This window comes from Ahaetulla prasina, chromosome 6, assembly GCF_028640845.1.
Source record: "Ahaetulla prasina isolate Xishuangbanna chromosome 6, ASM2864084v1, whole genome shotgun sequence".
NCBI classification, from domain to species: Eukaryota; Metazoa; Chordata; class Lepidosauria; order Squamata; family Colubridae; genus Ahaetulla; species Ahaetulla prasina.
The window spans coordinates 87966281-87981533 of NC_080544.1; the positions used below are offsets into that span (position 1 = coordinate 87966281).

A 15253-nucleotide genomic window follows, 5' to 3' on the forward strand; every position below is an offset into this window, starting at 1 on the left:
TATGCATAGTAATGGTAAATATTGACCATATTGATACCGTAATTTATTAAATATTAGTATTAAAAGCCTTGGGTCTACTTCCTGGTATAAACTGAAGGGCAAGAAACAATTATCTACCAAAAAACCCCAAAACAAAACAGAAAATAATACAAATGCTCTGCAAAACAATGGATCTCATGTAACTTCTACAATGAAAGGTACTTGCATTAAAATTAACTAAAAGGCACTTGCTTATTTAGAAGAGCATATCCTATTAATTAGAACACATGCTTTCTAATCTCTTGGGAGTCCTATGATAAATGGACCACAATCCACTGAAGAATTACTACACAAAGGTTTTTATAAGACCTAAAATAGATAAAACTACAGGATATATCAGTTTGCTCCAGAATATTTAACAACTTAATTTGAAAAGAAAAAAATATTTCTTATAAATTTAATTTCTAAAAGGTTTAAGGGTTGAACTTTTTGAGAATGCTACAATTAACAGAGCTGGTTAATTTAAAAGGTAATCTTTATACGTTCTTAAAATAATTTGTTTCATCCAGTTAGGATATAGCTGAAACTACTGTCATTTATTAACTAAATATGAGAATGATGTAATATGAGAGTACAGCATATAACTTTGTTATTGCATTTTAAAAATAAAGTTTTTCATACAGTACTTTTAAAATGAAACAAGTTTCAATAATCACATTGTGGCTCACAATCTCATATCTGTGTGAATGAATACATATCTTCAGATACTCTTTCTGATTATGGCTCTCTTACTTTTTCAACTTTTTCCTTGCACTGGAGAAGATGCAGAGAGCTTTCACTTTTCAGTGCAATTGCTAACACATATTTATATAAAAAATTATATAAGACAGTTTACAAAAAATCATGTTAACTTTTATCTTAGTCACATAGCCTTCCTCTAAAGATATTTCACATCAAAATTTCAGTACATTTTATTATTCTATAGTCTATTGTTTTCAATGAATAAATAAATAAATCTAAATTTTCACAATTTGTTTGTAATTTTTTACATTATCAGGATAAACCAAGGATATAGACTATCCTTGATAGTCATTTTAGTATAAATGACACTTAAAGCATACTTTTATTAGTGTAACAATGTATTATTCCCCATTCTTTAGCTAAGGTGAACTTCCAAAGAATGTTACAATTACTATTCATAAAAAGTAATTATATTAAAAATGAGTAGAGCTGTTTAACAGACTCTCTAGATATGTGGCACCTGATTATTTTCTTAGAAGCAAGATGCAAAGTTTTAACTTGGGTTTTCATGTTCATGTGCATGACATTACAGTATCTAAATAATATATGGAAACAGTTTGTTCTGTAAAACAGTTAATTTGTCATTTTACTGAAAAATGCATGTAGATTTCTTTTTTCTGGAAACAACAAAAAGTTGAAACAACAGAAAGCAAAGATTTTCATGACAGTAAAAACTTTAAGTAATATCCATATAAAACATTAACCTAGTCACCCTTTGAGCACTGAAGTAGTGTGAACTCTTGATTTTCTTTATTTTTGAATCTTAATTTTTAATTTTAAAAAATGATTAAAGCAAGGACCACACTGGTCACAAATCAAATACAACCTACTTTCTACCTCCCACTTATGACTATGACTGATACCTTGTTGCTGGTATCCTTAAGATTTATAATGACTGTTTCCCTATGACTATCATTAAGTGTTGTACCTTATGATTCTTGACAAATGTATCTTTTCTTTTATGTACTCCGAGAGCATATGCACCAAGACAAATTCCTTGTGTGTCCAATCACACTTGGCCAATAATTCTATGCTATGCTATTCTGCTTACTTGTTTTGAAGAATTCTATTCTATGCTATTCTGCTTACTTGTTTTGAAGATACACTATAATTTTCTCTTTCAGTAAATTTATTACACAAGACAAATTGAGAATGAAGTTTTATCTCTGAACCATAGCTGTTAACGCTAACAAACTTACACTTTTTGGAAATATTTTATTTCAGGGTGGTGTGATGGCTTGGCCATTAAGATGCTGGGCTTTTAGGCTGGAAAGCCAGCAGTCTGGATTCGAGACCCTAGTGCTGCACAATGGGGATAAGAACCTGTCTTTCCACCTAGCAGTTCAAAAGCATGCAAATGCAAGAGGATAAATAGGTACCACTTTGGTAGGAGGAAAGAGCATTTTGTGATGTCATGCTGGCCACATGACAGCAGAAATGTCTTTGGACAGTGTTACCTCAACGACTTTAAAACAGAGATAGGCAGGAACCCCCTATATTCGGCAATGACTAGCAGAGTAAAATTCTAGCAGAGAAAAATCGGTAGAGACTCCTTCCTTTCTTTTCTTGTTCCAAATTTCCATAAATGTGAATTTTAATTCAAATTCCCAGGGAAATATGTACTAAAAGAACTGAAAATCTTCTCTGTCACATTATAACTGAAAACACACTGCTAACATGCAATGTACTTTAACATTTAATTGGCATTCTACATTGCAAGGCTCTGGTATTCAGTGAGATTATGGACTCTCAAATCCATCTTTTCATGCAGTTTACTTTGGCAAAAAATTGTAAATAGAGTAAAATATTAGAGTAAAAATAGAGTAAAACAGTGAATGCTTTACTGTTTAATAGTGAAGTATTCTTTTTTTCCCTCTCTAATAAGATGATGATGATAAGTTCTTAAGTTTCTTTCCTGTTTCAAAGCCTCGGAACATATACTAAATGATATAATGTAATAAAGTGTTAGCATTTCAGTGAAGGTAGGCAGACTTCATTTCAAAATCTATTGAAATTTTAACAGGACCCACCAGGATCAGCTTGTTATCTTCCATATCTCCACTAGTTTTAAGTTCTGGAATCTTTTCGGATATTTTTATATGCCGAATTCTTAAGAGGTCTGTAAGGGGCGTGCATAAGCACACCAACATGCCTACCAACCCTGTCCTAATGTTCCTTTTATTTGAATCCATTTCATGTATTCATAATCATGTTTATACTTATATCGGTTATCTAATACATGCTTGACAAATAAAATAAATGCAAATAAAGAAAGACAAAGATCAAGAAGGGGAGTTTCCCCCGGCGGTCTTATTAACAGCAAAGGAAAACAAAACAAAGCCTCAAATTCGCTTCCCAAATAATTCTTACTGTGAAAGTGACAGGTATCACTGGGGCTTTTGCATACTTACACTTACCCAGTTTCTGGTACTGTAGCTAGATCTGGCGGAGGGAAAGTCTGGTCGTGGTTAATCCCTTCTTTGACGAGCAATGGCCAGGAATGGTAATAAACCTGTCCTTTGCTAATGGTCTCCGAAGGCAAAGGCAATTCAACGAGACCACCAGTCCCACTGCGATTGTCAATAAGCGACCCCGCGTTGCAGCCTCTCATCACTCGCCTCTGCGTCTCTTTGCCTCCGGCTCACTTTTCCCCATTCCTTACCTGTCCACAGTGAAGGTCTATATGGGAAGAACTTACCTTAGAGAACTCGGAGCTAGGAGAAACAAAATAGGTCTCTCCTAGGACAGGTGTTCTGAACCTCGGTGAAGCTAAAGGCGCCAGTCTCCCAACCGCACCCTCCGAAATACCTGCCCCAAGAAAAGAGGAGCTTCTCTGCCGCTTTCCACTCTGAGAGGAAGCGGCTCGGTTTCTATAGCTACTTCCCGCGAGAGTTCCTATGCCTAATCCCTAGCAATCTTCACCCTCCCCCACGAGGTTTGACTCCCTTTTTTTTTCTCCCCAAACTCGGGTATCCCCGAGCTCATGACGCCAACCCTGACGTCAGAAGCCCAACCTGTCAAGTTTAATCAATACACACAAAATTAAATGTTTCTTTTTAAAAAAAAAAAAAAAAGTACAGGCTGCAATCAGTCTTTTTTAAAAAAAAATACTATTATTCCATTATCTTCAGGCTGTTGCTAAGTAACCCGCCTACTACACAACGGGAGGATCGTTCGAGTCCCTCCCTCTCCTTTGTTATCTGGGGATAATTTTCAAACATTATTCTTCAAAAAACTGGGAAGTATGACTCTTGCCTCCTCCCCCGTAAGCTTCAAAAAAGAAACACAACTGTTGAGAAAACATGACGTGAAAACAATCCGCCACCTTTTCGCTAAATAACGGAAAACAAGATGGCGGCGCGGGGGAGCGTTTCATTATTTTTTTTTCCTCCTTTCAAACCTACGGGAAGCCTGCCCCTTTCTTAACCCAGCATGCTTTGCGCTTTTCTAACGAATTTCGTTACGAGTTTGCCGTTTCGGCGCCATTTTCGAGTGTAGAAGCCGCCAAGGCTGCAGGCAGGAAACGAAGGTAGCTGGTACTGCAGGGGCTGCTAGTCGGAAACTTGCTGGCCCGCGCTTCTAGTTACCAACTCCGCTCGTGGGTGAGGACGGAATACTTAGTAGCTGCCTGGTAAGCTCATCAGTGGATATAATATTCCTGCGTTTTGCTTCAGGAGATAATATTTTGAGGAACTCGCTGGCATTAGACCGGAGGTTAAAGCTTCGATACGGTAAATAATTATTTGTTCTGTTTGAGGAAAGGGTATTTGATTCCGCCTAATTGAGAGAACGGAAATTCCGCGCAAATTTGTCTCTTGTACGGAAAAAGCACTTGCTTCATTCCCCCCCTTCCCCCAACCGGCGGACACTTTTTCTTCTCCCCCGCTTTTCCCACTCCCCGCCACCACCGCGTGGGGGAAGGGGACAGAAGGCATTGGTTGGCTTTTTTTCCGTTGCCTCTAATAAACGCCAAGTTGACTCCCTAACTTTTATTCTCGCACAGCCATTTTTTTTATTTGAAGTAGGCTGTCATGGTGCCTAGTCCGCTCAATTCGTATTATTTCTGTAAAAAGTGATCTTCGTGGGAGTTTTTTGGGGGGGAGGGGGTTTAGAAAAATTAATTAGCCGTTTAAATGATAACGCTCAGCCTGCTTTTTTTTTTTAACGATTATTCTAGCAACTGAGCACTTCGAAAAAGCATGCATTGCCTTCGAAGTGTAGAGGAGGGGAAGCTTCTTCCAATACATTCTTTCAGAAATTTGGCAAGACGCTGATTTTTAAAACTTGTACATTCAAATCGCAGCAGAGTTTTGATTTTGCGGCTGGGATCCGAGGAGTGATATTTTGCATTAGGTTCGCAACTCTATTAGGAAACACCGCTACTTCGACCCCTTATGGATGCAAGTTAAGAGGGGTGAGGAAGAGGTGATGGATTTATGAAGGTTAGAAATCTGATTCTCCCCCACCCCCCAATGATACTTAAGCATCTACTTTTTACGAAATGCTCTGCATAAGATAGTTTTTTGGAACTTCTTTTAAATATAAACGCAAAATTTCATTCCTGTCAATTGTGTTTCTTTGGATTCTGAAGTAATGAAATATGCAATTTACTTCAATCTCAACTTTCCTATTGCTTTAATAGTATGTTTGGAGATAAGTATGTTTGGAGATAAGTGCTCCAAAATAACATGTACACTGAGTCAAACCAAGACTTTAATCTAGATTAGTGGTTTTTAGGCATTTCTTTAATACTAATATCTAAAAAAATTCATGAGGCATAAAACAACAATGCTTTTCATCTTGTTATGGTTGTGTATAATTCAAATTGGGAACCCATCTAAATTTTAAGATCTGTTCTTTATGAAAGAGTTTTAATTATTTCAATTTTGTAGCTTTTGACTCTAGAATAAAACCAACATATCTGCATCCCATTATATTCATTTAAGTTCATATTAATATACTTTTAATAATTTAAATGCTAGATAGTCCATTTCTGTACTGCAGAGTACTTATTATTAATTCATTTTTTGTTCTTTATCAGTTTGACTTACTTGTTGGGATAATATGAGAGGTGTAAATTGTAATTTATAATATGCAATGTGCCTTAGTATGGAAGATATCTGCTGTGTAAAGATTAGGAAAACATATGCCGCTGTCACAAATAGCTGCCAATTTGAAATCTTTGCTTTGATCAATTAATATTTGGGACTGGATGCAAGTTTTTATAGTCTAGGTATAGGTTTTTTCTTTTCTCTTTTAGTACTTCAGCACAAAGGAAAACAAACTTCACAGTTTTTATAGTATGATTATTTGGAATTGAAACAGCAGACAGAAATCATGCCAAGAAAAAGAACTAAAGTATCTACGGCAGCCCATCAAAAAGGCAATGATTCCTTGGAGGAGTCCTCTAATGATGGGAAACCTGAAAAAGAAGCGAGTATGCACCCCCCTGAAGTACCTCAGCAAGGTCAGTTTCTTATTGACCTGATGTTGCTTTATTAACTTAGCATATAGGTGTCCTAATTTAAATTACCCTCACTATAGTTTGATTTTGTTTGTTATTATGTGCTGGCTTCTGGAGCGATTATACATTGTTCAGGTAAAAGTTGTGCTTAAAAGCAAATTTGGAACTTCAGAAAAAGTTAATTACTTTATTCCTGGTATTTTGTGATACCATGACATCAATAATTGAAGTAGATAAAAATTTTGGAAACATTTGGAGAGTAGTATTTGTACCTTATGTATTGGTAGACATTACTGATCATGCTTTAAGTTTGTGTTTATGCATGTGTGTGTGTTTGTTTTCTCCATTAAAAGTAAATAACTGCCAGTGCAATTATTTACTTATCAAATATTAATAAGTGGATTGATACTGAAAATTGATACCAATTATTCAGAGAAAAGATTTTCTCAAGGAGTTAGAAAAAGGTCTAAGTCTTATGAAATGGTCAGGTTGTGTGTGTGTGTTTGTATATTTGAGAGAGACAAACTTCCTGTCTTTGAGAAGTAGTGCTGTTGCTGTCATTAGAACTTGCAACGCAATGTATGGTTAGCAACCACAGTAGCTGTAGCTCTGGGTGTGCCTGAAAATGCAGGAATATGGGAAGATCCCCTGTTTTCTTTGATGTATATGTATAAAAGTATTTTCTAATATTGCAAGGTACTACATAGAAAAAAATGGTTGCTCTGAGAATAGAATTGATTATTGAATTAGTCCTTCAGTATTTGAGAGAGATTCATTCTAGATCAGTTCTTAGTAATTCAATCTACTGTACAAATACGTTGATTCTGTTACAGTAGCATAGCTTTAAAAGAAGGCTTTTTCTTCCATTGATAATATATATGTGTGTGTGTGTGTATGTCTACTGTAGTTATTAAGTATATCCATTTTATTTTTTTGGATATCTTTAGCAGTATCAAATGGAGTAGTTGATCAAAGTTTAGAAGAAATTTTGAGTAGCATCTCTCCTCCCCCACCTCCAGCTATGACCAATGAAGCTGGAGCTCCTCGTCTCATGATAACTCACATTGTAAACCAGAACTTCAAATCTTATGCTGGGGAGCAAATTCTAGGACCGTTTCATAAGGTATCTTTCTAGTTTATGTAACTTTTAACCTGAAGTAAAGATTTATTGTGACTTTTCTACTTAATAGTTAAATAAATTACATATTGGCAACTGACACCAAGGTGGGGGGGGTAGAGCAAATGAAAGTCTCAATTACTATTGTTTGTACGTTTCAAAAAGTTGCTTGTTGTGGAGTTCAAGAAGCTAGAAGTATACAAAGTATTTTCCTAGTACGTATGAATAACAATCGGTAATTAAAATAATCTTTTACAGTTTGAAGCATTTTATTGATGCTAATTATGAACATACTTGTTTGTAGCATTTTGTTTACTGTATGTGTTTTTTTTGTAAAACTTTAGAAATGTGAACTAATAGGGGGTGTAGTTTGTATGCTTTATGTTTAGCTATAAAACCTAAGCTTTCCAATACTGTACTACATATTTTCCTGCACCATGTTTAACTATATTTTAAACCATTGTGAAAGGCAGAGAGGTCAATTGCTAGTAACCATTAAGCTGCAATGTATTATTTGTGTGTTATGCAGCGTTTTTCATGCATTATTGGACCAAATGGCAGTGGAAAATCTAATGTGATTGATTCCATGCTCTTTGTTTTTGGCTATCGAGCACAAAAAATAAGATCCAAAAAAATTTCGGTACTGATACACAATTCTGATGAACATAATGACATCCAGAGCTGCACTGTAGAAGTTCATTTTCAAAAGATAATTGACAAGGTATGTTTTTTAAACCTGAAGAACCTTAATCACCTAATGCCCTATGAATTTTTAATCATGCAGTTGATTTAATTTATGTAGAAAAAAGCACTGTGGGGGAATATTGAATTTTTCTTATTCAAATTATTGTCTATAAAACACTGACATTTAATATTCATTTTCTTCTGTGTAAATGTTAAATTGGGGAAAGTTTGTTGTATACACAATTTGCAACATTCTAGACATTTGGTTTGTATAAAACATATCAGCTACAAATGTGTAGTATAAATATTGTTGAATTTTTTAAAAAAAAAAATTCTAGGTAATTCAAGGGTGTGGTGTGTGTGTGTGTTTTTGGATTTAGATCAAAATCCTACACACACACACATAATTTTTTCAGTATTGACTTTTTAAAAAAATGATATAATTTACTTGAATTTACAAATTATACATTTAATGAGATTTACTTTTGCAAGGATTATTTTGAAATTAATTTTGGGACTTATGTCAATGTTTTACTGTTACAAAAAATACTAAAAAAAATACCCACTTTGTCTAAACCTAAAAAAACCCCCTCACATCATTCTAATTACTGACTTAAAAATCTTGTATAAAGGTGATATTAAAGTTGGTATTTTTCTGACCAAAAAGAATGGAATATATAAAATGCAATAATTTTTAATGTAATAATTTAAATGTAACTTAAAATATTTTTCTTATAATTTAAACCATGATATATGGCTATTTAGATATTAGACATAATTAAATCATAGCTAATTTTCCATTTATATTAATACTAGCTTTCTAAAATGCATTATCTACCATATTTTTATTAAAATAAATTTTTAAGGAATTAATCTGGGAAAGCAAACCGTTACCTAAAATTAGTAACACAAAAATGAAAATAACAAAATAATTTTGGATTTTTATCAAAATCTCTGTGAAAATGCTTCTGAAGCAGGAGTAAATGTGTAATTTTTGAAACTAACATAATCCAATTTTTTTCAAGTTTCCTTGAAAATTAAGTTTGTGATTGATTATAAAACAATCACAAGTGTTCAAGTACTAAGGCTTTCATTATCATATATTACAAGCATTCTAAAGTGACAAGACTATGCAAGTGGTCCAGAATATAGAATATAGAAGTGGTCAGAATATAGAAGAAAAGCATCTTTTTCATAAGATGGCAAAAGATGAAGTATAAAGTGGAATCCTGCATACAATTATTTTAGAATCTTCCACTGAATTCAAATAATATTACATATTTACTTAGAAAGAAAGGTGTGTTACAAATTAAATTGTTCAAATCTTTTGATACTGTTTTGGCAATTGAAAGTGGATCTTTTGTTTTCTAAGACATTGTGATAATAAAAATACTGGTATGACTAATACAGTACATGCATTGCAAAATTTATTCTAGCTTCAGTTATACTTTGAACTGGAATATAAAAGATTTGTGAAATGAAATAATTTTGAAAGCTGGAGTAGAGAAATGACTTAATACTAAGATTTGTTTTTCTGGTTTTGTTTTCCTTCAAAACAGGAAGGGGATGATTACGAAGTCATTCCCAACAGCAGTTTCTGTGTTTCCAGAACAGCCTATAAAGATAATTCTTCAATCTACCATATCAGTGGGAAGAAAGCAACTTTTAAAGATGTTGGGCTTTTGCTCCGAAGTCATGGTATTGACCTAGACCATAATAGGTTTCTAATTTTACAGGTACTTTCTAAAATAATTTATTACTTCATATAACTTGATATATTTTATTAGTGATTAGGGCAATTTTTTCTGGAAGCCTCAGAGTACTATAGCAGCACATCATGATTTGTGTTTCATAATAAATATGCAAGTCATTATTTGCTGCTCTAGAATTTTAAGGAAGAAAACCAATTAAAAAATTTTCTGACATTAGATTGATTTCATGTGATAAATAGGCACCTGGGTAGAATAATTGTTATACTTGTTCCGCTGTAGCAGCACGTAAATATTGGTGTAGTAAAGATAACGCCAATATTATTGTGCTGCTTAAGCGTGACAGGGGTTAACCAACATTGTTTGGGTCCTAATAAATGTCATGATAATGTCTGTAATTTTTAGTACAGAATTTAATACAAATGAATGAAATACGTTTTACTATTCTTTGTGCCTTTTTTTGTATTATTAGATTAGAAATATGAAATTTTCATTCCATTCTGTAATCTTACACAAATAGTTAAATGTTTTTGGACAGAAGAGTGTAAAGCCTAAAATATTAATTGAGGACACAGGATTTAATAGCAAATGTAAACAGTCATATTGCTTAAATTTTCTTTCTTAGAAAAAAGTTAATGTAACTTGATATTTACTAATTTCTACTTTCTGTTTCATGACGATGGCTAAATCCCTGCAGTAATCACCCAGGAATGAATTGTGTCAAACCTAGTTTTTTCTACATTATAAATTTTAAATTAATAAGCAGGGATTAAATTAATTGAATAAATAATGACAAAGAGCATTTCCTCAAAACTACAAATGGTATTTTATTAAAAGCTTATGGAATAATTTTAAAATAACAAATTCTATTTAGAAGATTTTGAGATTTTTTATACAGAAGCAAATAGAAATATTTGTAAGGTTTTGCAGTACAGAAAACTTACACGAGTTTCAAATGCTCAAGTCAAGTCTGTCCCTAGACTCAGAATTTTGAGCAGTTCTAACATCAGGAGTTAGTAAGGATTAGCTAAAAAGTCTTTGTCCATGTACAGAGGCACTTATATGTCATAGGTGACCCAGGTGATGCCATATTTGTTTTATAGCTACTTTAAGTTATATTACTTAGTTGTACAATGCCATCCCTTAATTCTTAAGGAATGGGAACATGCAGGTATGCATACAATATTTGGTTTAAGTTTTCTTTTTTTACTAATGCTTTCCCTTTTCTTTTTACCAAATGTAAGCATAGCATCTAAATTAGATTATAAATCTAATAAACATAAATCACACTGAATTTATTGCTAAAAGGAAGAGTATCAAGATTTGTATATCTTATACACACACCTACTCATTCAGATAAATACACATACACAATTCTCTACAATTTTACTTTACAAAGTATGTTTTGTAATATGTGAAATACATTGCTAAATAGCATGTATTCTGAACTATGAGTTAATAGCTGGTTCCTAATTTATTCTGAAATAAAAAACAGGTATAACTTAATTTTCATAATTTAGAGAATTAATTTTGAAAGAAAATACTTTATTTTTGATTGAGCACATATTTTTCCTATGAGAGATATAAAAATTGTAAAGCACAGTTTTAAAAATGAAGTAACTCCAAGTTAAGTTGTATAAATACGAAAGTTTATACTGTATGAATACAATGTGTAGAATTTGAGTACAGCCAACATACTTTTGTGACTATTGATAACATGAATAATTTCTAATAAGCAATATCCTTGAAAGAAATTATTTTTCATGCTTATGCTTGATTTGAAATTCAAACTATAATTTGTAGTTTTAGATTTTAAAGTCTTTTAGCAAAATCTGAGCATCCAGGCTCAAAGATATTGCATATTTAAGTCTGAATTTGGTTGATCCTCTGAAACACTGTATCCTAATCAGAGAACACTTTAAGGCAGGAGGCTTTATTTTAAATGAAATGATTTAAGGCTATAGTTATCTTGTAGTGTTCTTTGGGATTACTTTTAATAGAAAATGGGCTAACATTGATGAAAATGAAAAAAAAAATAGCATGTAGGACTGCAGTATAAACTACTAAGGAAAATGGGCAAAAATGTAAGAAGTTTTTATTTGTGCTAATAATGCTATATAAGAAATGTGCATTTTAACTGCTTTATGTTATAATTTATTTATTTATTTATTTATTAATCATATTTATATACCGCCCTATCTCCCGAAGGAGATATTGTTGGTATTGTATATTTACACTGTTGCTGCATACTTTTTCTATGATAAATCCATACTTTTAGAATATGACAGGGATAAATTGCTTGTTACCACTCTATTACAATCTTGTTATAAGTTTAATATTGTAATTTAGAGTGCTCTGAGAACATGCTTCAAGTTATGGGGGATGCAGAGGAGATTGGAATAATAGTGAGAAATAGAATGAACTACCATGTAATATTTTTGCTTAGGGATGGGCCTAAGGAGCTTCTGAAATAGAATTATCAACTGCTTAAGTCCTCCTGGCTGATGATAAGAGATGTTGGGAACTGCTTTAGTTGACTATAATTACACATGGTAATAAATCAAGCATGGCAGTTTACAATCACATTTTCAGGTAGGATACATAACATTTATAGAAAGCCATCTTGCTGGATTCTAGGTGAACCATAGGATGTACTTTGGAGCTGGAATTGATTATGATTTGGTGGCCTTTGGCTAATAAAATTAGGATCATAACAGGTTTTGGCTAAAATCCAAAATATCCCATACATAAAAGGAAAAGGTTTCCCTGAGGGAAGGATATCCAGCTTTTTATTTAGGTTGCAATTTACATTGTTGAATGTCCACTTAGTGATGACTGAGGAACAACAAGAGAAGGCCAAAAAATTATCTAATATCTAAAACTTCTTGGATCCCCACCAAAATGTACTATAGTAAATATGCTATAGTATGCCTGATTAGAAATTAATTTTTTTCAGTTATTCTTCCTTTATGCTGACCAACAGGATTTGGCACTGTACTATCTACTTAGTACTAGGTCATATGATTTATGGAGAGAGTGATGATTCAGTTTTAAGTTAATTAACTGGAGGCTTTGAATTAATATTTCTGTGCTAAAGTTACTATATATTTTGCTTTGCTTTTTAACGAAATTTAATGTTACATTTACAAGATTACATTAATGCATGCCAGATTTTTTAAAATACTATATTTTAAATATTTTATAAAACCTTTAAAAGTGTAAAAAAAATTCCAATAAATTTACTAGGCAGGTTTCAGTGTTCCTGTTCTGCTAAATAATTTACAAATGTCATAAATAAATGTTAAAGTGTTGCTTTTTTGAGAAGCAAGATATTTTGATAAAATTTAAAAACGCTTTAAAATGGTATTTACTAAATGGGAAAGTAAGATATTATTGTAGATTATATTATATTGTATAATAATATATTATTGAATGTTTGAGCCAAATTAGGCATGTGTTTTCTCAATTAAAACCAACCAGAACATAGATATTTTTTGAAATTGGTGGTCCCTCAAATGCAAAACCTTTAACTGGATTGTGCTCAGGGCATTTTGATAATTCCTGTTGTCCAATGTATATGTTCAGTACAAAACTTTTCTTAACTGTTTATATTTGCATAAGTTGTATTTAAGCCATAATTATATAAAAATACTTCAGAATGTGTGTTAGTGAATTCACCTAGACTTAGCTATAAGACATTACACAGAATAATATAACTATCAGAAGGGGTCTTTGAGATAATATATTCCAGCCCTCTACAATTAGCCCTGTAACAGCATTCCCATTGGATGAACTCTATTTAAAACCCTCTAACATGAGAAAATCTATTAACCCCTGAGACATTCTGTTCTGTTTTTGAACAGTTCTTAGATTTTTTTCATGATGTCCAATTTAAATGTACCTTTTTGTAATTTTAATTCATTATTTTTTATCCTGTCTTCTGGAAAACTGAACAGTTCTGTCCTGGCTTCTACATGGTAACTTCTCAGATAGTAAGAGACAGATACGTAGATAAGTTTCTCTATGGTCTTGCCTTTTTCAAGATTAATTTGCTAAGTTTTGCTATCCAGGCTGTTTACCATCTTGATTGCTATGTTTTTCCTAAACTGCAGTTCCAGAACTGGATGTATAACTATCTGTATTTTTTTTATTCAACATTTTTATATTCACCACTTCTAAATAAGATGTAATGTGATCAAATGTAGATTTCCACAGTAAAATTGTTTTTGAAAAGCACTATTCTGAAGGATGTGGTGTAGCTTCATTAAGTCAGTTACACAGAGCCCACCTGTTAAATGAAAGCTTTTTGCTAGTTAACTTTTGTTTCCAGATGTATATCAGCAGGGTTCTTAATTCTTAAAATATGGGTATATGTGATATATCTACAGTGGAATATTAAAAGGTATGCATAAAATGGAAAATATGTTTTGTTTTAAATCTAAAACAAACTTTGAGCATTCTCCCACTACTGTATATTCTGAATAGTTTGTGTAGCAGCCTGTCTATTTCCTATCTTCTCACTGCCTTCCTCCCTGCTCATCTCTATTAGTGCACCCAAATTCCTGCAAAGATCCGAGCAGTAGGAATATTAATGAGAGTAGAACTATCCTACTAGTCCATTTGCCCATGACCTTCCTAATCTCCTTCTCATTTCTCCTTCTCACTGCCACTGATTGCTCAGCTTTTTTCCTGTTTTTATCCCCTCAACAATTTCTGCCTGGAACAACTGTTCCATTTCAAAAACAAAATAACCCAGTTTCAATTTGTATACAGAGAAACCATCCAAAATTCTAGTTTTGGTATGGACCATCTAATATGCACTCATGCTGCTCATATGCAGGTCTTTTTAACCATGAGCAATAAAGGATTCGTATCAAATTTAGGATAATTTATAATTTACCTGCAAAGATTGCAAGTCATGCTGAAGCTTTATTCAGGTTAAACATAACCAAGTAGCCATAAATTGCTCACAATTTCATTAAAATTGATAAGCACATTCTTAATGTTTTTCCAAGTAATTTAGAGTAAAATTACTTTAAAATGCTGGATTGTGATCAGATTATGTCATTTTGTTTCTTTCATAATATGATTATAAGAAATAAAAAATATTTATATAAAAACAATAGGAAATAATATTTTGACAAGTTGCATAAATGTTTTGATAATTTAATTGTTTTTCTTTATAATATGAATATACTACCTTAAACATATTCTTTTCCTATTTTAAAACAATACCAATTACTAATTCTATAAAATTAATATTTTTGCTTCAAACTAAAATACAGAATCTATAGATTTAATGAGACACAAAAAGTTTATTGAATGAGAACTGTACTAAAGTCAGAATTTTCTCATTTCCAATATGTACATTCAACTATATTTATAACTTTTTAAAAAATTCTCCAAGAACTTATCACACTTCCATGTGATACAAGTAAAATTTTCCCCTCTGTGTGTTTGTGTATGTGTGCATATGTATGTATGTCAGAATGTCAGAAA

General features: G+C 32.5%; 2 protein-coding genes across 8 annotated transcripts in view; one reads left to right on the forward strand and one right to left on the reverse strand.

Moving 5' to 3' along the window:
- IFT80 (intraflagellar transport 80) overlaps positions 1-4082 on the reverse strand; it is a 65228-nt gene extending 61146 nt beyond the window's left edge. For 2 of the 3 annotated variants that reach the window (XM_058188424.1, XM_058188422.1), the window contains exon 1: positions 3479-4082. The gene's annotated coding sequence lies outside the window, so the exon portion shown is untranslated. Of the gene's footprint in view, positions 1-3197; positions 3441-3478 lie in introns of those variants that run through there. The other variant, XM_058188423.1, reaches the window with a different exon arrangement.
- Positions 4083-4261: 179 nt separating this feature from the next.
- Positions 4262-15253, forward strand: part of SMC4 (structural maintenance of chromosomes 4) — a 56675-nt gene continuing 45683 nt past the window's right edge. The window contains exons 1-6 of one of the 5 annotated variants that reach the window (XM_058187602.1): positions 4262-4511; positions 4958-5222; positions 6041-6247; positions 7192-7367; positions 7891-8082; positions 9605-9781. In XM_058187602.1, the coding sequence (XP_058043585.1) occupies positions 6118-6247; positions 7192-7367; positions 7891-8082; positions 9605-9781 (675 nt within the window). In that variant the 5' untranslated portion in view covers positions 4262-4511; positions 4958-5222; positions 6041-6117. The remainder of the gene's footprint in view (positions 4512-4957; positions 5223-6040; positions 6248-7191; positions 7368-7890; positions 8083-9604; positions 9782-15253) is intronic. The other 4 variants (XM_058187598.1, XM_058187600.1, XM_058187601.1 and 1 more) reach the window with 4 other exon arrangements.